A 23,935-nucleotide genomic window follows, 5' to 3' on the forward strand; every position below is an offset into this window, starting at 1 on the left:
GGAGGATTATGACATCTATGTAGAAACAGAACTTCTGTGAGGAGAATTCTGTATAATTTCTGAAGGTAATACCTTCCAGGGGCATTTTGGAACTCTTGGGCAGAATCCTGCTGCAACCAGTATGGGCTGCTTGTGGGGAGAAGAACCCAGAAAGGAGATGAAGATACAGCAAGGAAAGATGTTGAATGTAGGGGAATATCAGAGAATCAGATTGCTACATGGAAACTATTACCAGAGACCTTGATCTCTTGTGTCCAAGACAGGTTACTGCACGTAGCAGTGCAGCTGGCCCACCCTTAGAAATCAGCAATGAGATCTTACTTCTGCGAGTTGAGATCTAGATAATGTACTGTATGGGAAATTGATAATCACAGCCTGAACCTCTGATTAACCATCTGAGGCAAGTGTTGGGTCAGCTGTGGGAGCACAGGTGAGAGTATTTCAGCTGTGTTCTGGGAAGGGGTGGAGCTTAACTCCACCTCCTCTAGACCTCATTTAAGGGCTGACCACCACTAAGGCAGCATCTCTTGGTGATTGCTCCTTAATGGAGACTGCCTCAGCGGTTCCCCACAGACCAAAGGCTTCCATATGGGTGAGTTTTTCCTGTAAATGACCTTTTGGCTATTTACCACTATCATCTTTTCATTATTGTCACCATACAGAATCACAGAATCACAGAATTACCCGGGTTGGAAGGGACCTCAAGGATCATGTAGTTCCAACCCCCCTGCCTGGCAGGGCCACCAAACATACACCTTTACTAGATCAGGTTGCCCAGGGCCCCGTCCAACCTGGCCTTGAACACCTCCAAGGACGGGGCATCCACAACCTCCCTGGGCAGCCTGTATGTGATGCAGGGTGGAAGCCAGTGAATGCGTGAAGTAAGAAGTGTTCTCACTAGTTCCAGAGTAAACCCCAATATTCAGTTGTTTTACTCTCAGCTGTGACATCTCTCTTTTCATGAATAAATATACTGGTTTTTCAATAGCACCTAATGCTGATACAAGAATTCTACAGTAGCAGGAAACTGTTGCTAGTAGTAAAAAAGATGTTTGTATTTTTAGATAAGTAAATTTAAACTACTAACACAGTTTAATTAATGCTTTTAATGGTGGGAATAGTAAGAGAGTTCATATCATTCATATTTTGGCCCAAAACCAAACGAATAAGGTCAAAAGTGTTTTTTGTTTTGTTGAAAGAGGAGTGAAAACAGTGAATGGGATATTCACAAGATGTAGTTACAAATCTGAGTTACATAATAATCATTCTAATTAGTGGAGCAACTCACTATAGGAATATGGTTGTAGCAATTGTGAAGTGCTTTTGTTTTCATTTGCTGCTATAAAAAGTGATGGTACGCAAAGGGTCTGACTGTAAAAATAGTTACTGATCTTCAGACTTAGGATGTACACTAAATTGAAATACAAGCAAAGTAAATATTGTCACGTGATATATTATTTTCATTACAAAGTGATGATGTCATTAGAGTATACATACAGAAAATGCCCTTCTTTTGAAGGAAAAGAGTGAAGTTGCAGGGTTAGTCTTGGAGGAGGTAGCTTTCACTAGGAACAAATACTAAATCATACACAATGTTATTAGGCCAACCACTGCTGCTACTGCCAGTTTTACTTGAAGAATTTTTTTTAACATCACATTGAAGTTAGAGAGTTTTTTTCATCCTGTACTTTGTTTCAGTATTACCAGGCTGACTCTCCAAAAGTTAAATGTGTAGTTTCTTAATGGCCAGTCAGTTTAGTGAGAAGAGACTTCTGGCCTTATCTTCATCTCCATTATGCCTTCTCTGTCAGTTAAGCCTGTGTTTCTGTTTGTGGCTTCACTTTCTTCATTGGAAGGGTCTTTGACTGGATAACCTTAATGAAGTAGCTGCTTTCACCTTTGAAATAGTTCTACAAAGCATATCTTCAATGGGAAAAACAGCTGCTGTCTGCTTCATCTAGTTGTATAGAATTTATACATTTCCATGAAAAGCTTTACAGATAGCAGAGGTAAAGAAGCAGCAGGTGTCTGTGGAAAGAGCAGCAACCTGTTGTTTTGGGCTCAAGTGGAAAGGTTTTGGCAGCTGGGTAGGAGAGGTGGCCTCTGAGCAGTAAATCTTAGAATGAAAATGGTGAATTTTAGCAGTTGAAATGATGATAGTAAGTGCTGGTAATGTCAGTGAATGAGGATTCTTGGCAGTAGGAATACTGGGAGGAAGATGGTTTGTATGTGGTGAGATACCATAGTCCAGAAATCAGCAATAATTTGTATACTTGAAGTCAGATTATGTTAAATGTTAAGGACATGATGTAATCATGTAAGGAATAGCCTTCGAAGTACTGCTGGGAGAAGTTGCCCTCTCAGGTGATGACACTTCTCAAAGTTGCCTCTGAAGTAAGTTATAGAGTAATTTTGCTCGAGTTGCAGGAAGATTTTTTTTCTCTCTAACTCTGCTCATTTTCTATTTCCATCCTCTTTCTTCCAAAGTCTCTCTCTGTCATCAGCCCCCATTCTTTCTATGGTCCCACTGTAGATCCCTTCTAAATGCAGAGAAGGGTGATACTGCCTGAGAAAGGAAAGGGAAACCTTACCTCCTGTTAATTTACTAAGCTGTCCCAGTGCCAGGGCAGCAGGGAGATATTAAAGCAGGGAAGCGCCTGCCATTTCCAAGCGCAGATTGAACAGGAGGGGGCAGGGAGTCTCTGGTTACACTCTCCCTTCTCTGTCTTTCCCTCACCAGTAACCTTTTCTCCCAGGGTGCACTGTGGGATTTTAGCTGAAGCCTTGTGTCTGCTTCACTCCATGATTTTGCAGTGGAGAGCAGAAGGGAAGAGGTTGCCCTGAACGCCCCTTGCTCCGCAAAGGTTGTCTCTGGGGATATGACTAGAGAGGCCTCTCCAACAAAAGTATTGCGATACCAACAAACTCTGGTGAGTACGAGACCTGCAGAAGGACAGAGTATTCCCTACACTATAATTTGTTCTCTTCTGAAGGGGTCAACACTTTTCTTACCTACAAATATCCTTCCCTGCTTGTATTAGGAAGAATTTGTGGAAGTTCTGCATGAGCGCGTGCCCCAGAACTGCCTTCCTCCAAGACAGAATGAGGCCATTTACTCTTTTTATCATTAAGAAAATGGGAATCATCTTTAATCCCCATGAATGAAAAAAATTATGTAACTGAATTCACTAGATCAGGAAAAAATGTGCTAGAAAGTGTTAGGGCTGAGTTTGTAGGGACATCTGATCTGTAAAGCTCTATGGAAATGCAGTTGCTTGTTGTGAATTGGTTTCCTTGTCTCAAACTTCTCACTACCCGTTGTTACAGCTTTCAGAAGAGACTATTAGAATTCTGCCCTGCTGAATGTTAATGCATGCTAGGCATGTCTTAGTGGGGTTTTGCGCTGCTTTGTTTCAAGAATATTTATTTGGAGATGTTTGCTTCACTTCCTGATTTGACTATGTCAGCATTGAGAACTAAGATTCATTTCACCTCCTCATGATTCCTCATTCTCTGAACAAGCTGAGGGAGCAGTTTGTACTGTATCTAAGAAACCACTTCATCTGGTATTTGAAATAAGAATTTGCAACAAATGCTGCAAATTGCTTACTGAACAGCATGAATGGAATCCCAGCCTCTGAAAATGGTGGCCTGTTTGTGTCAGAGCATGCAAAGAGTTTCTAGCCATGTTTGTAGACAAGACTGTATTGGAGGTGTGGAAAACATGAAATCTCTATCTTCTTTGGGCTACTACAAAGAAACATGGAGGTCTTCTATAAAGAAGATGACACAACTGGTTTACTAAGGGGTTTGTACAGTTGCTTGTGGGAACAGAATATAGAGGCAAAGACTATTTCTCCTGTATATGAACTAATACATGCAGGTGAAGAATTTTATGATCTTTAGTGTGACCGTAAGGCCTTGTATAACTGACAGCTTGACTTCAAATCCCGAGTTACATAATGAAGGTAAGTTTCTCAGTGGTCTATGTAGACACAACACAAGCACCCCGCCTCTTGGTATTTCGCACAACTGAAAATGCTACTTACTTGGCAAATACTAACCCTGCTGAAAGAGTCGACCATTGCAGTGGAAGGCCTGAGCTGTGAAATATTTTGTCTGTTCTGTGTTTCTGTTAATCAACACAAAGTAGCATCTCCAGTGTCAGGATGAATTTACATTAGTACTAGAACACTGGGACTGTGGGCCTAATGTACAACATAATTGTATTTCATGGGCTTGTTTGCACAGTATAGAATGTTGTAAGATTTCTGGAAGGAGAACAAGTGCTGAGATGAAGAATTCAAACTGAGTTGGCTCTGGACCTGATCATATTGCATGGAGTACTGAAATGTATGGAAATGGCAACAAAACTCTACAAAAGTGGTAGTAGAACAAGTTTGCAAAAGATGCAAAAACTAGGAGTATACTACTTGGGGAAAATGGCTGTAATTCTTCTGTAGCTGTAACAAACGAGTCTTTAGACATTCCAATTATTTATTCTTGAATTTAGAACTAGATTAGTCAGTGTTGAGACTAGTACCAGTTTTCCTGCAGGCTTGTGGGAAGGCATGACTAGTATTAGATTTCCTTAATTCAAAGAGCATAATCTGCATAACTTGGGAAAAGGCAAGTCTTCTTTGGCGGAATATATGCAGGTTATTAAGCATCTATTCAAGAAAGAAATCAGGTCAATGTATTCCATGGTCTTCATTTACTCATAAATTTGTCTTAAATGTTTCCCAATGAGAGTTTTTATGGATTCTGAAGAGGACAGGAATTTGTAGCAAATGGTAGTTGTTTGACCTTCAAGTGTCTGCATTTTTAAACTCAAAACATTTTGCTCTTTAGTTGAATTCAAGTCACTCAAATCCCAGATAAACTTTAGGATCAGAAGGCAACTATGCTGCTACCTGTTTCATTAAATAGAGGCTATAAATGTAGGAGTTCTTTAATAATGATCATGTATTTGAGCTTTTCCACATCTCAGGAAGATGAGCAGATAACTACTGGATCTAATCAGGCTTTAGTGATAGGTAGATGCTGAATCACTAACCTTGATGAAGAATAAAGTATTTCTTGAAACAAGAGAAATGAAGTTCAGTTACAGTGATTCAGTAGCAAGTGAATATGAGGCTGTAATTCTGGATGCAGGTGCCTTGAGTGGATCCCAGATACTTTTGAGACTTGAGTGTCTTAGCAATTTATGCCTTAAAATACTAGCTTTGGGAACTTACTCTTATCAAGCATCATCATTATCAATATTCGCTCCATATAGTCAGTCATGTTAGTTACATGACATTAGTTTTAGATACAAACATTAGTTTTCATATATAAAAGCCACTGCTCTCTGGGTATGCTGGCATTTAGTCAAAGAATGGGTAGATCATTGCCTGGCTTTAAAGACTGCAGGAATGATAGCTGTTTGTTTTAGAAAACTTATTGCACTGTCACAATCCAACATTGAAGTTGCTTATGAAGTCTTTGTACCTTGAGAAGTGGTGAGATGGTAGACTGAGCCATGGCTGCTTAGCCTTTGAGGCCACAAATTGCCTAAATAAGAGATCTGATGAGTCAGCTGGCCATTTCCAGCCCTTCAGTCCCTTCTGTGATAAAAGCATCTCAGCTTGTTTATATAACATGGCCACTTTATTCAGTTTCTTACATACCTGCTGTCTTTTAACTGTTTCTCTCCCATGTTCTCTTTAAGAAATTTATTTTCTGTGTCTTTTATTACCTCTTTTTCATTTGCGCTTTCACCATTTCCTTGTTATCCTCAAATACCTTTTTCTTACTCTTCTGCTTCGTCTCCTGTTTGTTTCTCTGATGCTCCTTCTCTCTGTACATATGAAGCTAAGTGTTAGGTTTCACAGCTGTGTTTTTTTTTTTGTGCCTTCGTCAGGTCACTGCCATTGGATTCTGTTCCAAAAATATCCCATGTGATTATTTCCCTGTGCTGTCCCAAGGCAGCGGGGGGATCCTTGGCAGTCTCTCCTCCTCTTTTTCTTTTTGAAGTTATTATCAATCATACACAAAGTAATCCTAGAAGGACAAGGAGACCTGGACAAATGAGGTCACGAGATCTATGCAGATTTCTACTGCTAATTCGAAAGCTAGAGATGGCAAACGAGGCAGATGAATACAGGTTTATACTCTACAGGGCAAGGCATAGGCTCCTGACCATGACAGTAGTTAAGAAAAAAAGGAAGTTTTCAGTTACTTGCTGTGTGATTGAAAGTACAGGCACTCAGGAGCATCACCTACTGTTATTAGGGAATAATTTTTAGCTTCTCATATTCAATCTTGGCAAGGGCTGGGAGGAAGTCACCTCTTGTATACTGGAAGTACATGTTACCTTACAAAGTAGCCTCAGCTGAAACTAACAGATGAAAGAAATCAATTTGCAGCCTTTCTGTAAGTGAAACTGGTATTCGGTATCTGCAGAAGTTAAGGGCTTGCTTACTACTTATCCACCACATCTGCATTGCCTTCTACTTCCCCTTGCTTCAAAGTTTACTGTGAATTGCTATACACGTGTATGAAAATCAACATGAATTTCTCTCCCCACTTCCCATTAATGGGATCACAAATCTTACCTTGTCAGAAATTTGCTGCCGGAAAAGTCTTTTCTTGGCTATGTAGTACGAATGACTGAGCAGTTCAAAGGCATTCATCTGCAATGTAGACATAGTAGAGTTCCTCTTCACTATATGTCAGCTGGTCACTGGGAGAAAAAAAAGACCAACAGTTGTGCAGGCGGATTGTGCCTAGATCTCTTCTAGTTAAGGGATTTGTTGGTTTCAGAAGCTCTGCGAGTAACCACATTTCCACTGTGATGTGACAGCCAACAAGGATGGCTAAGGAAGGCAGAAATGAGAGCAGGCCTTGTAACAGCCAGCTTTTTCTTAAAATAACATGGACTTAATTTTTTGGAACTTTAGGAAGCTGGAATACACATGGTATTCACTGATTCTGGACTAGGAGCAGGTTGGTCTGAATGTAGATTTACTTCACCACAATGCTAGGGCCTAGAGGCAAACCATGAGGTGCTGTCTGTAGCTGTACTATCCAGCCCAGCTGAATCTCTTCCACAAATCAAGCAGTGCTCTGCCTGTCTCTGCACAGGAGAGGTGTTCATATCTGCCGTAGCTGTTTAAAACATGGGAATAGGAAATTGTCATATATGGAAGATGGACGGATGTAAGATGAGAAGGAGCCTCTTGAAGTACCCAGTCCAACTCCTCACTCAGTCATAGATCTCTGTTGTTGAAAGCCATGGTTGTTACCTCTAGAGCATTCCTGGTGCCTGTCTGAGAAGAGTCTGGCTTTATCTCCTCAGTACTGTCAGACAGCTTCATTCACTCCTTTTCCTGGGTGAACAAACGCTGCTCCTCCATCCTCTTCTCACAGGCTACACATCCTTGCTTATAGTGCTATAAGATTTAAGCTTTTGCAACCACCACATAGACCTGCAGCCCCACAGGGAATAGGGAAACTGAAATGCAGAGATTTCTGCCCAAGTTGTACAGCAGGTGGCATACAAGGTATAGTATATAAGAAATAATGTTTTAATATTGCAAAGCAAATACAAAATCCTTGGCCACAGTTGTGAATCTGTACAAATCACAGCAAACAACTTGGGTGATCTGTACAAAAACCAGAGGTAAACTGAATAAAAATAAATGTTAGTGTTCATGTTTGATTTTTTTGAAGCAGTGAGAAGCTGCTACTGACATTTCTCCTGTTAGTATTGATAGAACATCTTCCAAATACCTGCATGATGCAACAATAACTCTGTTGTTGTGTTAATACAGATAGAGGACAGGCATAGACTATTAATGTCAGACACTACCTTATCTGAATCTCCTTATTTAAACTGTTTTTATTTACCACTGTGAAGCTTACCTACCATAAAGTGATTTACTATTAAGTAACCTGGGAACCCAGACTTAACTGCTGTGATAGCATATTATGCTTTTGTATTTGATAATGATACAGGTGATGTAAGTTGAACATAGGAGTGGCACCGATTTTCCGCCAGCTGTTCCTGCAACATATGCATATACCATATCTCTTCCATAGATATTAAAATCTTTCCACTGGAAAGATTAAGCAAGAGCTAGGTAAAGTTCTCCTCTTGCCCAAGCACATGTGTTAATTCTTCATGTGAGGGTGTACATTATAGCTGAGATGATCTATTGACTGGCACATGCAGGAGATTCTGAATGCTGCTTCCCTGACCTGTGGTGAACTCATTTAGAGCTTGACACAGAGAAGTAGAAGTTAACCACATAAAATCATGAATGTTTTTCTATCAATTTACCTTCCAGAATGCTTAGGCCAGGCATACCAGAACTAGTGCAGGAAGGAGAGCATGATTATCCTTTTATACCGCTCACAATTGTAAGTAATTTATGAAGGTTGCAGCTTGAACTGCTGTGTGTTCTCTCTTTTTATGACTGTCTCTTCTCTGGCATTCAAAAGTTGTCTGGAGTGCTCTTACTCCTGTGACCCCCTAAAGAGTTTCCTTTTTTTCTTTTAACTTTTATATAACTTTATATACGTACCTTATGAATACTGCCCTTATGTCAAAAGATAAATGACCAGACATTAAGACTGTCTGGAAAAGTGAGATTAAGGGAGACTGGAAAGTTCAAGGTCTTTTGCATATTGGCTCTTGATTACTCAGGCGTACATTGTGGCAGGCAGCCTTTACTGCTTACAGCCCAGTTAATGTGGGATATTGCAACCTGACTAATAGACCCTTACCACAAGTTCACAGTCAATGTCTGCAAGAGTTACTATCTTTCACCCTCAGTCACTAACCTTGAGCCACTCCACATCATCCTTCTTTATCTTTATTGTTCCATCACTATGGGAAAACGCTCTAATACTAACCAGTAGGCTATGGAGCTACCCATGGGTGTAGCTGTATCAAAGAAACACCACTCTTGAAGTGTAAATCAGGACAGTTTAAGTTTGTGAGACAGTACCAGCAACTTCCTAAATGACCCTATTGGGTCTGTCTTTGTGAGCCCTGACCCACTCTGTTATCTTGGAAGGATCTTAGGAAACAGAACCCCAGGAGTCAGGCAGTTAATGAATTACTATTTCATTCCAAAATGTTGGTCCTGGGAAAGAAAGGGAGTTCATATTTTCTCAGTAGCAAGATCCTCACTGAGTATAACTTGCTTATTATCTCTTGATGTGCTATTTCCTATAGCCCTTTGTGTTTATATTCTATTCAACCACCTAACTTCCAATACCTTAAAAAACCTGACATCATCACAGCAAGTATGTATCGTGATTTTTAGTATAATGTGTTAACAAAGCACCCTAAGACACTATACCACATCATTTCCAAATCCTTTCCCAATGATTTTTTACTTTCTCCGTTTTTATTTCCAACACAACCCCTTTCTGTGAGAATAGCATTCTCTCTTTCTCCCCAATTCTCCAGATCTGTGTGCATGGATCTGTAGTAAATGAATTTTGTCTAAAGAGAATTAACAGCCATTAGCTGATGATATTTTGCTACTGAATCTTGAAAACTGTGGTACTGACACAGCTAATTCCACAACAATTTGTCAGCTGATGATTTGCTTTCCAGACTGAAGTTTCTCATAGTCTTCCCACAGGCACCACAGTGTCCATTTTAGAATGGGCAGTAGGCCAGTGAGATGTCAACAGCCCTCACAGAGAATAGATTGTTGTCTGGGAAGGACAACAACTCTACATCTGTGAGATGTGCCAGTGTACAATGCAGATGCTGTCTGACCAGCAGTGGCTCAGCCTGATCTCCTCCTACCTTTGGATGTAAGGAGAAAGAAATATTACTGAGTGGTTGTACCAGGTATCAGCTCTACCAGGAAGTGATGACTTCCTCCTTTTCTGCCTCTTATATCTAGTGTGGATCTTCGGTACACGGTGGAAATAAAATTCATAGTTAAGGCCAGACACTCCATAGGTCTGATACAGCTGAGGAAGGCCTTCTCATAAAATTGACATTGCAGACCTAGTATCAGAACACAGATGCTAAAGGTGTTAATGCACTTCTAAGCAGATCTGAATGTGCAGCAGCTGATTTAGTACACTGATCATGTTCCCCTGCACTCAAGACTATAGGTCAAGAGAGGACAGGATTGTAGTGATCAGTGTGGCAAAATTAGGTATGAAATGTGTGTCCAGGTGGTCTTGCCCCAAAAGTCTTGCTCATGTCTTCATCATGTCTTCTGGGTTCCTTGTAAGTAGCAGCAACACTTCATGATCTTTGCACCCTTTATGTTGTCTGTGAATAACCAAAGCGTAGGGACAAGTTGAGGTTAATCATGATTTCATTTGACACATGTTATAACCTTATCTCCAGCATGGGACTGTTGCAGTAAGAAACCCACACAATGCCTGCAAAGTTCTTCCTGTTCTATATAGCATCTCTTGAGATTCAGCTCTGTTCTTGGTTTTGATTCTGTGAATACACAACTTTCTTCTAACTCCTGTTTTTCCATTTCTTCTGGTGACTTCACACTCTCATTCTCTCTCTGTGCAAATGTCATTTTATTTGTCACTTATAATGGCAAATACTAGTATAATACTATATAGGATCACTGCTTTATCTGAGAAACCCATAAGGCAGCTAAAGTAGACCATTTTTCTCTGCCTCTACAGCAAATAAGCTTGGCAGTTCAATTACTGAAGATCTCCTGCACTTACACAGTGCCCAAAGCAAGGAGTGTGCCAGTCCTACTGGAGATCTTCCCTTGATCCCATTGGATTTCATGATGGAATTTTGAGTTATTTCTCTGCAAGGGAGAGGAAATAAGGTTGATCAACCCGCTAGCCATCAGCAGTGGTGCCAGTGATATCAGCAGAGCTGTATACCAGCAAGTTGTATAGATCTGTGATCCCACAGATGTAGGAAAGTGTTCTGCCTCCTAAGTCCTTTTTCCCCTTTGAATAGGGCTCTAACTGATGAAGATGAGGTCATAATCTGCCATGGTAAGGGTCAGGTGTATCTTCTTGCCAGATTAATGATCCTCTGAATTGGAATACTCCAGCCTCATTCTTGATTTTAAAAAAATAAATAAATAAAGATCCCCAGTCCAGCGCGTATAGCAAAGAGCAGAAACTCTGCCCCACATAAGAACAAGCAGTAGGGCAAGTGGGATAATTTTTAGGAGATTGGAGGGGCCTCATGAACACCAACCACCTCCTGAAAGTCACTCCATGTAAGAGGTTGGGGCATGGTTGGAGACTGGAATGTGTTGGTCGTTGTGATAGGTGTTTGCCCACCCCTACAAGCATAGGGGTGGGCAATCAGGGGCAGGACTGAGAGATTACACTGGCAGATCAGTGCCTGCAGTCTCAGTGCCAGCAAGGCAGTCAAGAGGGTAGGTATGGGAATCCAGTGCAAAGGCAGAGGCTATGAAAGGCAGCGTTCTTCCCATGTGTACAAAAGTCTCATTCCCTATGTGGTGTCATTTCTCCACAGATCCCTCCTTGCTGCTGTTGGTGGCAATTGTAGGGCCCATAGAGTGTGATAATAGCAATCATAGCCCCCAGGCAGGGCAACTGTCTGGTTAAATTCTGGCCATCTTGTTCCTTCAGTGTCTGGAGAGCCAATGTTCTGTTCCCATAACCCTATTTTGCAGTTAAAGACTCAGAAAAAGCTGTAAGTTGGATGTTACCTCTGGTGGTCTCTATCCCAATGCTTTTGCTCACAGCAGAGCTCATTCCAACTCTAGATCAGATTGTCCGTGGCCTCGTCCAATCTTACATCTCTAGGATGATCTTCTCCTCAGAGAAGTTTGGCTTTGGTGTTTTTCCAGCCCATCTTCTTCAGGTAGAGAGAGACTGCTGTTACATTCCTCCCTCTTCCCCAGAGCCATTTCTTTTAAAGGCTGTACAAATCCAGCTCCCTCAACTTGCATATGTCAGAATTTCATATGCTAATAGAAGCTTGATTTCCACAGAGGTAAAATTTAAAATTAGGTAAGTTTTCCATCATTTCTGGATACCAAGTATATATATGTGTGTGTATATATATATGTGTGTGTGTATATATCCATATAATATATATATATATGTATGTATTTTATATAAAAGTTAAAGGTACTTATGAATTCACTTTTTACGTCTACTAGAATAGAAATAGAATAAGAATTGCAGTATTCTTTTCAAGTAGGAGAGAAGTAACCCCTAAACTCAATAGCCTCAAGCCAAATAATTTTGTGTCAGGCCTTCAAGAGAATTGACAAAGTTAAGATGGGCCTACAAGCTCACTGGTCAATTGATGAGTTTTATTGACGGAAGAGATTTATCCCTAGCCTGACAATTCTGCTAACTATTTTCCTCTTCAATTCTTGAAAAAATAATGGACTTCAGGAAGGACTGAAAAATTTCTTGAGGCTCACAAATACTCTCACTGATTTTTCCTGACCCTGCGCAATGAGCAATGCATAAGGTCAAGGCTGTGAGCAGGGTTATTCAACGTTCACATAAGACATCCAAAATTCAATAATTTCACATAAGCAATTTGAATTTAGCAGCTTCTAGAGCTTATCTCAGTTCTCAAGTTAAAAGAATCATAGAAAAATTCCCAGTTTTCTTCCTCTGCATTTTTGTTTTTATTGGCCTGCTCTCCTTGTGACACTGCTGACTTTGGACACTGTCAATTTCTTCTCTAAGCTTATTGTTTTCAAATGACCTGGATAACAAACGTCAGCCCATTGTGTAAGAGACACAATACCAATTGCAGAAAACTTCTGCCACTTCTGCTGACTTATGTTGTTCTAGGCTTGACTACTTGAAATCCTGTCTATACCTGTCTCTTTAATGCCTGTAGACTATTGCTCGTTCGTGGCTTTGAAGTCTTTTGCACCTTCCTTCTTGTGACAGTCCAAATTGGTTCTTACCAATACACACACAGCAGCTTTGGTTTAATGAGTTCCACAGGGAAAGGACTTTCTGCAACCTTCATGACAAACTGTGGCATCTGCTATGTGCAGTTCTTCTCTTTCTCCAGCACCTAAAAGTCATAGCAGGGAGCTGATAAAAGAGGGAGAGAGCCCAGTGTCTTTTATGCTGTCTCTCATTGTCATCCCTGTAACAGCATTCAGTGATAACAGGAAAGGTTATTTCCACAGGTGAATTTCTTTGCCTTTGTTGGTGAGGGATTTATTTTTTTGTCTGCCGTGAGAATATCCTTCCTACTGCTTGCCTTCATCTTCATCTCACATTCCTACCAGGGATTCTTTTACTGGAAATAATGAAGACAGCAGAAGAGGCTACAAGACTTTTGTGAACAGGAAGGCTGGGTGTGCTTGTATGGTTAGGTGCATTTGGATAGGAGAAGGGAGACAGGAAACTTAGTCAAAGTTGTACAAGATGTATTAGCATAAATTTGACTCGGTAGGGTACTTAAAAATGTTAAGTGGTAGTGATAAAATGTCTGTGTTATAACTTCCATATTGGCATCATTATGTCTACTGAGACAGGATAGGGCACACGAGTAAGGTCGAAACAAATAGTACTTGGCATCCATGAAATTCATGAGTAGTGTATAGCGTGTGCTCTAGTAGTACAATTACAGGGGTAAAACTAAAATATAAGCAAGACCAAAGTGTTACTGAGAAAAAGTGATTGTCTATGATCATCTGTGACAGCCCCTTTCCTCATTTCTAGGTGTGCTCCTGCCTCCTTCTTTTTGAACATTCCTGTTCATTAATCAAGTGGATCAAAGTGCTGAGCTGCCTAAAAATGGCTTTTTGTTGCATCATGTTTTTAGATCATTAGTTGCAGTACCTCACAAAGTGCAGACATCAGTTTCAACTTGCCTGTTCCTTAGGCTTCCTAAACCAGTCCTGTAATCACTTTCTCAGTGAATTAATAGATTCTAGGATCTCAAAGAAATGTCTTTTCAAGCATTTAAAATTTGAACGAGCATCAGGAAAATGAAATTAATCTTATTTTTTTCCTTATATACCCCTAATCCTAGCCATGGCCTCCTACAGATGTCTGTCCATTCTCAAGACACCATCTAGCTGCCAAATCCTAGCTCAAACATATTCCTAACGTGCCATTGAAACCTTACATTTTTCATCCAGTCCAAATAATTTTGCTTTATAAGTCAATCTGCCTTGTTTTTTTTTTTTTTTTGTTTTGTTTGTTTTGGGTTTTTTTGCTATAATCTCATTTTTTCCTAGTTGCCCATGGTTGATGTAGGAAGCAGCAGTGTTCTCTTGAAGTCAGCCAAGTCCTATACATAATTAATAGCACAAACATTGCTTGTGCCAGCCCAGTTCTGTACAGCTTTCATTTTCTTCCCATCCTTATGGTATTAGTCTGGCTGCTTTCTACTAGTGTATTCGTGTGACTAACAAACTGAATGTGTATCTATTAATTTTACTTGTGCAACAGTCAAGGAAGGAGGAAAAGAAAGGCGTAAATCATCTTCAGAGCATAGGCCGACTCTCACCTCTGAAGGATGCTTTTTTCTTACAATAAAATACAGGGCATGATGCAGGTGGCTTATTAGGAAATATTCACTATTTGCAATCAGGGAATGTCATCTAGGTGGAAAGGTAAAGTTCGGTTGCCTAGAGTCTGTAGATTCTCCATCCTGGAACAATAAAAAATGCACACGCTTGGAAGCATCCCTAATGAGTTTTGATCACTAGAGATGACTGCATTTCTTAGATGTTCCTTAGTCTCTTCTGCTAAAAATGCTTCCAAGCTGATTACTTCATCTTGAAACATTACTTCGGTGTTTGTTAATGCAGCATTTTCTTCATAGAAAATAAGCAGAGATCCATTAAACCCACTTCAAACAGTGCATTGTCTGGTATGTCTTACTGTTTTCACTTGCTTTTAGGTGCCTAATGCAGCTGCAGAAAGTCTTCTGCTTCTCATCAACACGCATTCTGATTTTAATTTTTATTTCTAGTCCAACCTGACCTCAAATGTCCCCAGGGACAGAGCTTCCACCACATCTCTGGGAAACTGGATCTAATGCCCCACCATCCTCGCTGTAAAAGACTTTTTCCTTATACCCAACCTAAATCTCCCCAGTTTAAGTTTGAAACCATTTCCACTTGTCCTATCACCACAGACCCTGCTGAAGAGTCTGTCCCCTTATATTCATTGCTGTTCTGTCTGACATATGTCTGGAGTTTTCTCTATGTTAAAAAATATAAAGTAATCTTGTTTTAATCACTGGTGTGATTCTTCAAGTTTTGAACCCTGCTGATTTTGACTGGCAAGCTCACCAAGACATCCAGATATGTTCACTTTAAAGTTCTGGATGAGGTGAGATGTTGGGTTCAATGTATAAAATCTAGTTTTGCTATCTTCTCTTTCACCTGATTTTCTGTATCTTTTTCTCTTGAGTTTGTGAAAGTTCTCTCTACTTGTTCTTTTCACTCCCAGTTCCAAACTGTGACCACACTGCTACGTTAGACAAGGCAACTCAAATTAATGAGTCATCCACCTTAGGTAGCAACATCAACATATATATGGCTTTGTTTCAATTTATCTGGCGCATCATTCACACAATGCTCTGTGCAGATTATCACAGTTGAGTTGTTTCTGGAACAGGGACCTAGGTCTGCCCCTCTAAAAGCTCACACCATATTTGTTAGTTGATAGCATATCATCATGTCATGCCATGTCATATCACAATGTCATCATGTGATATCACAATCTATTCAAGTTTCCTTCCAGGTTCATCTATTACAACTCCTATTTTATTGGCTCCTTCATTCCTGTAAGTGGCTTTATTTTCCTGTAAGAGTTTATCCACTTAAAACTGTGAGGTATATTTTTTTGTCATTCTGCCTCTCTTCTGGTTACCCCATCTTTTCCCTGCTTGTCAATTGATGATTCTCAAGATCTGCCCTGTTTCTGTCAGTTGTGTTCTGTTCATCCTAGTTTCATTTAGTACATGTCCTCTTGAATATTACCTTATTACTTTTCAGTGCTGAAAGCCCTTTCTGGATTTTTTTTTCTTTTTTCACTATGAATTCAACCCTTCTTTCAAGTTGTCTTTGCAAGTTCCTGTCATCATCTATCCATATTCAGCCTTGCTTACAATGTGATGCACAGCTTAATTTCAGACTTTTCCTCCTGTTCAAGACCTACTTTATTGTCTTTTCCTTTTTTTCTCTATAAAAATCTCTTTTCTCCATCTCCCTCTCTTTTCCTAACATTTCTCAAAGGATTCTTTCTCTCACAAAGTTCTAACTCTATCTTATAGCTCTTTGAAGCCTACAGAAGTATCTTTTCTAATGAAATGTCCCATTCAAACACCTTGTTCTCAACTGTTAGGCACTACCTTATCTTACATCCACCAAAATCTTTTTCCTCCCTTCTTACAACTCTTCCCATGTGTTGCTGCTGCTTTAGGCAAGGTACACTTGCTCTGGCTAACTTCGTATCCTCTTACATCCTTCCATACTTTCTTTGCTATTGTGGCCTCTGAGTAGTCTTCCTTTCTTCACATTTCTCCTCTTCCTCCTTCAGAACTTAATTTTTTTTCCTTTTATCTTTACAATTTATTTTGTTTCATAACCTATATCTTATATTGTGCCCTTGTATGTTGTCTTCCTTGTGGGCCTCTTGGAGTAAATTTGTTGAAGCACAGAGCATTCTTCTGTAAGGTGGAATGATACAAAGATGGTAACAGATATTCAGAAGGTTATTTATAGGGAAAAACTCACTGATATAGATGCCTTCACTAGGAAACACTAAGGCAATCTCCACCAGGGAGCAATCTCCAAGAGATGCTGCCTTAGTGGTGGTCAGCCCTTAAATAACGTCTAGAGGAGGTGGAGTCAAGCTCCACCCCTTCCGGGAGCACAGCTAAATTACTCTCAACTGTGCTCTCACAGCTGACCCAACACTTGCCTCAGCTGATTAATCAGGTTCAGGCTGTGATTACCAATTTCCCATATATCTTCCTTTATTCACAAATGACTGCTTTTCTATTCTGCATACGCAGTTTAGAGTAACAGATCTACAAAATCTTCTCTTAATATGGGATGCTTGAGGGCTCTAGATCACCATCTCCTATATTTTCTGTGCACGTAGTATTGGTGGTAGCTGAAAAACAGATGTTATGTTTCATTCCAGAGGAGGCTACGGTCTGTTGGTGAGCCAAGAGGTTTGTATACAGTGAGGATGTGAACTATGCTAGATCTGGATAAATCTGCTAGAGAAACAAAAAGAGCTCTAGTGTATGGAGAAGGCTTAGAAACTATTTTAATGTCTCTATGGGCCGGGCACAGATGACAGTGTCTACTTTGTCATTGCTGATTAATAGCACGGGGATTTTGGGTGATAAATCTCCCTGGAACGGGACCTTTAGTGAAATGCTGGTCTTAATCATCCCTTCCTCCATACCATCAAAGTTTTTGCTATAAATGCTGAGAACTGTATTTCCGCATCCTAAAAAGCATTTGGGAGAAAGGAATAAAGGCAGAGAAACAGAAGGATTTGAGAAAAAAATTGGAAGAAGAGGGAGATTTCCAATAGGAGAAGAGACCCACCTTGGGTGAGAGTTCTAAATTATATTCCTTTTATTTCTTTACTTAGACCTTCTTTTGGGCTGTGACTGTAGATTTGTCCATGATGAAGGTTTTCTGCTTGAAGGAAGTACCACAGAAATGCGCTTTGGAGTACCTCTAGGGATTGTAGTACCTGAGGAAGAAACTACTATTTGAGCAGGTTGGATATGTTTCCTCTTGTGAGGCGTAGGGTTGTCTTTATACCGTCCTACTGAGGCTTTTATGAGCCTCTTGAACAGGTTTAGAGACTGTATCCTACAGCTGCTCTGGCACTGCTCCTGTCTCGCCACTGGGATCTCTGCCGAGCCTGAGGGACCTGTCCTTTTCCCTTTTCCAGGTTCAGCCAGCAGCAAAGCTGAGCATGTAACTCAGAGACACACAGACACACAGGCAGAGACAGATCACTGCTGGGAACAGATACAAGTTTGCCTGTGCAGGTGTTCACGCAGCATTCTCCAGATTCACAAGCACATGTGCATTTGTGGATTCTTTGAGTAACTGGCACAGTTCTTGTGTTTGCCCAGCACCCCTGCCCAGCTTTCAGGTCTGTCTTGTAGCACACACACAAGAGAGAGTACATGTATATCTAGAGAGTGAGTTAAGAGAAGATTTAATGTGAAAATGTCAGCCTGTGGTGCTCATCTACAGAGCTCAGCCAAACAAGATAGTAACTGACCCCATTTTACACATTACCAGCCCTTTAATACTTTACCTATGCACATTCTTTGTTCCTTCTTTTTCCCTGGTCACCGCTATGATTTTGCAGAGCTCTACAGTTTCTGTGTCTTACTGGTTGCAAAGTTCATCCTTTCTGGATGTGGAACCTGCTGGTGGGTGGCAGCCCTGCCCATGGCAGTGCAGTTGGAACTGGATGGTCTTTAAGATCCCTTTCAACTTAAGTCATTCTATGCTTCTGCAATTCTTACCATCCCTTCTTGCCTTGTAAAAAGGTTCTTTCTAGGTACCCTTACAGGAGCAGACAGCCTCCTTCAGTGTACCCTTACACTTTGAATTTAACAAGATTAGTGAGGCTGTTAGGAAAGATTGTTGGTACCCTGTGAAATAAAGAGGATGTTAGTAGTGCCGAGACAACTGATAAAATCCTTACCTCTTAGGTAAAAGAGGGGGAGGGGTGATCTATAATCTGTGGAATACAGTGTTCAGGAGATAAGAAATAAAGTGACACAAAACCAGTATCTTTCTCTACAGATGGTTTATATTTTCCCAGTAGTTAAAAGGGTAGATTTAGTTTCTCAGTCTTTTCCTTGATCAGCAATATCTAGGTAAAGAGGTCAGGAGTGGAAAGATTGGTAAGTGGGAATTAGGTAAATGTTATGTTCTTAACTGCACATATTAGAGTGTACACATATGCATAGTGATCACTTAGTTTCATCTGAATAGATGTAAGCATCTGGTGCACTGGATGAGGTGTATTACATTGTAATATATGCAGTGCAAATAAGGATGCAGAGCTTTTGTAGACTGTCTTCCCCATGAAGACAGTTAAGTTTTCTTGTCTCATTAACATCTAGAGTCATTTGGTGAATGTTGGCCTTGGGATCCTTCTTGGCTCTACTGACAAAGTGACTCAGGTTTGAGGTCTATTTGGAGGTTGAGATGAACTGTTCTTAGAACATATATTTCAAGTAGGATTGTCTTATTTTAGACTATAATTATGTGGTGATTTTCCATGGAAATTCCACATTTGATTAGCTGACAGTGGGGCATTCTTCATTTATCTCATTTCTACTCCCCATCATTTCTGATGAGCTATACTTGTGCCTTTTGAAGAACAAAAGCTAGAAGAGTGATTATTTCGGTAGAGGTTCCCTCTAGTTTACTCCAGTGGACATGCTGAATATTATCCTTCAGCAGATGTGACAGTAACTGAAGATCTAGTGCTCTACTACAGTTTTGATGATTACTGGAGCTTTGGGGGCCTGGTACTTAGAATTCCTATATAAGGCATCCATCTATTTTCTATGCATATTTTTGTATTACATACACCAAACTAAGCAGTATTTTTAATATAAACCTTAGTGTCTATATAAGCTCTATTTTTCTTCCAAAAACATCTCAGTAGGCTAGTAATACTTTATGTCATTATGATGGAAATCTATGAGAGTATCCAAATGCTACTTTCTGTATCCTAGACACTGTTACCTAGAAACTCTTATTTAAGATGGTTCATTACAAGTCTTTCCTACAGTCTTCCTCAGGGAAACGCTACTGAATGGCGATATATTCTTGCTAGCTTTAAATTTAACAGGTGAATATAACATTAAGAGCTAGAATTGATCTTGCTTTTGTGAGTATTCAGAGCTTTCCTAAAATGGCATCAGATACAGGCTGTACTGGCTAACGGTATCTATAGGGATATATATATTATATCCCTATATATATATTGATTTATATATATACACATATATATACACATTGTTAGCTGAAACGACAGAAGAGGTAGAAGAGTGGTTTATGGAGGAAATGGCATATCATCCTCTTGAAGACTTTCCTTGCACTGTACTCTGGAGGACCATACAGAATGAGAAAAAGCAAAATAGGTCTCCAGGAAAAATGTTTTATGCAGGTCTATTCTTTTGGGCCAATTTGATGAGTGTTCTGTCTTGCCTTCCCTCACATCCTGCTCACAGATCTTACTCTAAGATGCAAAAAGCTGGGAAGCTGTTATCCTGAAGAGGTGATGGTGTAAAAGATGAGGAAGAAGCAGTTAATAGCAGCTCTTTAGTTATCGTATTTCATGCATATGATTTATTCTTTCCTGGCAAGCAGTTTCTAGGATTTTAAACTCATTTCTCTTTGTTGTACAATAGCCATCAGAAGACATGGCTACAAGAAGGACAGTTACCAATAATTACTGGCAGTACTGGGAGCTGTCTATGAGATCACATTGTTAGAACATACCTTCCATTTCTGGTGCTGACTGGCACCCACTAGTGTTGGCTGAGGTTGGTTTTGTTTGGTTTGGGTTTTTTTGCCTGGCTGAGAAACAAGTGTTGGTGTGGTGAGGAGAAGGTCTGGAATGTGAACCTGTTCGAAGTGAACATCAAGAAAAATTAATTTATGCGTATAATTGAATACTCAGAGCAATTTATTAACATCTTCCAAAAGTGAAAGTCTTCAATGTAACGGCATATGGAAAGACTGAGACTAAGCTGTAATGCTCAGGAGTTTATATGGATGCTGGAGTTCCTCCTCAGCACTTGCATTTTCTCTTGTGGACTATGGACTTAGCAAAAGGATGAAGGATGAGATCTCTTGGATAATCACTCCTGCTTCCTCCTGTCTATATATTACGTCTGTATTTCTAGCTCCCTCCTTCTTATAGCCTTCTTTTCTCCTCCTTCTTGTCCCCCCTTCCTTCTCCTTCAGGAGTTCCCCTTTTGCCCACACCTGATATTCAATCCTTGGCGGAGTTAATGCCTTTTGCTGAGATCAGACCTGGCACTGGGGAATCATGTGACAGATGAAGGTTGCTATAAATATAGTTGAACCCTGCCTTTGGGCAGGAAGAGAAGAAAGTGAGAGAGACACAAGGAGTAGGAGGGGCAGAGAGAAAGGGAGTGCAGGAACTGAAGAACTTAGAGTGGTCTAATGGGAGAGAGAAGAGAAGGAAGGAAAGAACATAAGAAAGCGCAGAAGCCATTTTCTAGGCAAGACCATGAAGTGTTTCTAGGAAATGACCAGAGTGGCAGCTCCATTACCACTAAGCATGAGCAAGAATAGAGACATGGAAAACTCAGAGAGTTTGATGCAGGAATCCAGATCGAAGTCAGCTTTGTGGGGGGGCACACCGCAATACGACTATGTCTGCTTTGAGAAATGCACCCGTTATGGGATACCCTTGGAGGCGGGACACGAGGCCGGGGGGACAGGGGACGACCTGCACTACCTGGAGAACTCCCTCAGCCACCCACAGGTAGGGTTGGACAACTTGGATGTTTATGGCAGCATAGGTCTCAGTGGGATCACATACGCTCTTGGGGCTCCTAGAATGGTGCTGTGGAGCTCACGTCCCTGTCTATACTCAGTCCTAACAACTCTCACTTTTCCTTGTTGACTTCCAAGTAAGGCACTGAGTTTCACAGTCTTGCTTAGAATGCTATCAGGATTTCAAGTCATTGGGTATTTCCGTCTACTATGACCACAGCGTTAACATGGTTAAGCTGGGATGTGCAAATCAATGAAACCATTAATGTATTCATAAATGCAAAGAGAAATTGCATCTGCCTTCGGCTGCATAGTGATTTTAGGTAGAGCAGGAGAGGAAATAAAAACAGATAGAACAGTAATGAGACTAGATGGATATGTCTGCACAGCTGAATGAATAGTCATGCAGAGCTCTGTTCTGGCTTTTCCCCAAACGAGGAAAGTAAGTCCATGCTTGTATATGCGAGAAATTTTCTAACCCTTAAACTTGACCTGACTCTCACTCTGGTTCATACAAATATCACCTCAGAAAAATATCTAGTACAAAGATGTACTCTAGTTATGACCTCTTGTTCTACTGTTCTCTGTATCTCCTCTGCCTCTCCTTTGGGGACACCTTTCTGCAAAGAGGAGGTTTTACAGCCGTCTTGGTGTCTTATTTCCTGCCAGTCTGCTCAGACTGAGCTGACGTAGAAGGGTTTAGAGCGATGTAGAATTTGGCCTAGTGACGGGAGGGTGAGAGAATGTGTGAATGTGAAATCCATACAGGGAAGATATGAGTGGAGATTTCTAAAGTCCCCTCACACAAATTCCTGTGCCAGTGACTGAGGAATAAGGGAAGAGATGCATTAATCTCCCTAAGAATTGCATGATTCTGGGGTAGGAAAAGCCATATTTGCCACCAAGATGATCTCTTCTAGTAGATAAACATCCCAGTGAGGATTGTATCTGCCATGTTGCAAAAGACTAGGAAGCCAGTCCCATGGCCAAACTCAGATATTTCTCTTTTGAAGTTGTATAAAGCATCTGCGAGTTTACAAATTATTTCTCTACTAAACTGTCCCAGAACCGCTCCTTGACTGATTCGGAAGCAACAGCCAGAACTGGGAAGCATCTGGACAGTGTTAATGCTTTATTTATACTTTTAAGTGAGTTATGCTGAGATTTCACATTTGAGATGTGACCTGGCCCTCTCATAGGATGCAAGTGGAGCAGTGCCTAGGGCTGGAGGGCTGAGGTGGGTTATGGAAATACACATTGTGTTACATAAACCATTAGTCAACTGGGATACACAAAAATATACCAGTTTACATGTATCCACTCCACAGACTAAAATCCCTCTTAGAAGGTGGCATAGTTGACACAGTGAGGCAGAAAAACCTATCTCTTGCTGCCTGGCCCTGGGGTGTCTTTGTTTTCATCCCCACAGACATGCCAGTCAGTGAATGTAGCCAAAATCCAGCACAAACAAGCAGGACATCAGATGCACTCCCATACAAGTCTTCAGGCAGTAACATCCCCAAGCAAGTATGCATTTGTGAACACAATTTTCAGTCTTGAAAAGTCATATTTATAGATCTACTGAAAATATGCCCTAGAAATACCGTTATGTAAACAATCACAGAGTTACATATATAGTATGAAGGCATATTGTTGTTAAAACCAGTCTTGTTGTGCATGTGTATTTTGATAGCCATTAATTAATGTGTAGATAAATTATGAGTATTTATACTATCACACACATCTTGTAAAGGCATGCAGTTGTATGCTGTTAGCATGATAAACAACCTGCTGCACACATGCTTTCATCTGTTTCCATGCAGAATACTCACCATTGTGATGTGAAAAAAATAGATGATAGAGGGACATTTTAATTCTGTTGTGCCAATTGCTTGTGCTGGCTGTTCCTTTCTATTTTATGTGTAAGCTGGAAGCTATTTCAGACAGAATGTGTGATTTGACTGGGTTTACAGGGCAAAAAACAGTGAAAATGATCTTCAGCCTGAGATTTTCTAATATAGTTCATATATTAGATAACAGATAATGTAATGAAAAAGGAACCAATAGCATGTGCTTAATTTGTGGGAACTGAGATAACAGTATCATAGAATCATAGAGTGGCTTAGATTGGAGAGAACTTTAAAGATCATCCAGTTCCATCCCCATGTCATGAGCAGGGTTGCCACCCACCTGATCAGGCTGCCCAGGGCCTGATCTGGCCTTGAATGGGAGGATGGAGTGTTCTGCAGTTTCTCTGTGAATTCTGTTCCAGGGCCTTACCACCCTCTAAGTAAAAACTTTCTGTCTAGCATCTAACCCAAATGTCCCATCTTTTAGTTCAAAGCCATTCCCCGTGGTCCTATTATCAGACAGTGTAAAAAGTCAGTCACTGTCTCTCTTGTAAGAATGAGACTGCGAGACTAGAGATT

The 23,935-nt window shown here is 40.5% G+C and overlaps 1 protein-coding gene across 5 annotated transcripts in view; it reads left to right on the top strand.

Annotated features, from left to right (window-relative positions):
* Positions 1–2,580: 2,580 nt before the first annotated feature.
* CLCN1 (chloride voltage-gated channel 1) overlaps positions 2,581–23,935 on the top strand; it is a 60,349-nt gene continuing 38,994 nt past the window's right edge. For 2 of the 5 annotated variants that reach the window (XM_085523241.1, XM_085523243.1), the window contains exon 1: positions 21,080–21,495. In XM_085523241.1, the coding sequence (XP_085379367.1) occupies positions 21,256–21,495 (240 nt within the window). In that variant the 5' untranslated portion in view covers positions 21,080–21,255. Of the gene's footprint in view, positions 2,931–20,952; positions 21,496–23,935 lie in introns of those variants that run through there. The other 3 variants (XM_085523248.1, XR_014936925.1, XM_015872352.3) reach the window with 3 other exon arrangements.

The sequence above is a fragment of the Coturnix japonica genome, chromosome 1 (genome assembly GCF_054131305.1).
Source record: "Coturnix japonica strain WE chromosome 1, WE-NBRP24, whole genome shotgun sequence".
NCBI classification, from domain to species: domain Eukaryota; kingdom Metazoa; phylum Chordata; class Aves; order Galliformes; family Phasianidae; genus Coturnix; species Coturnix japonica.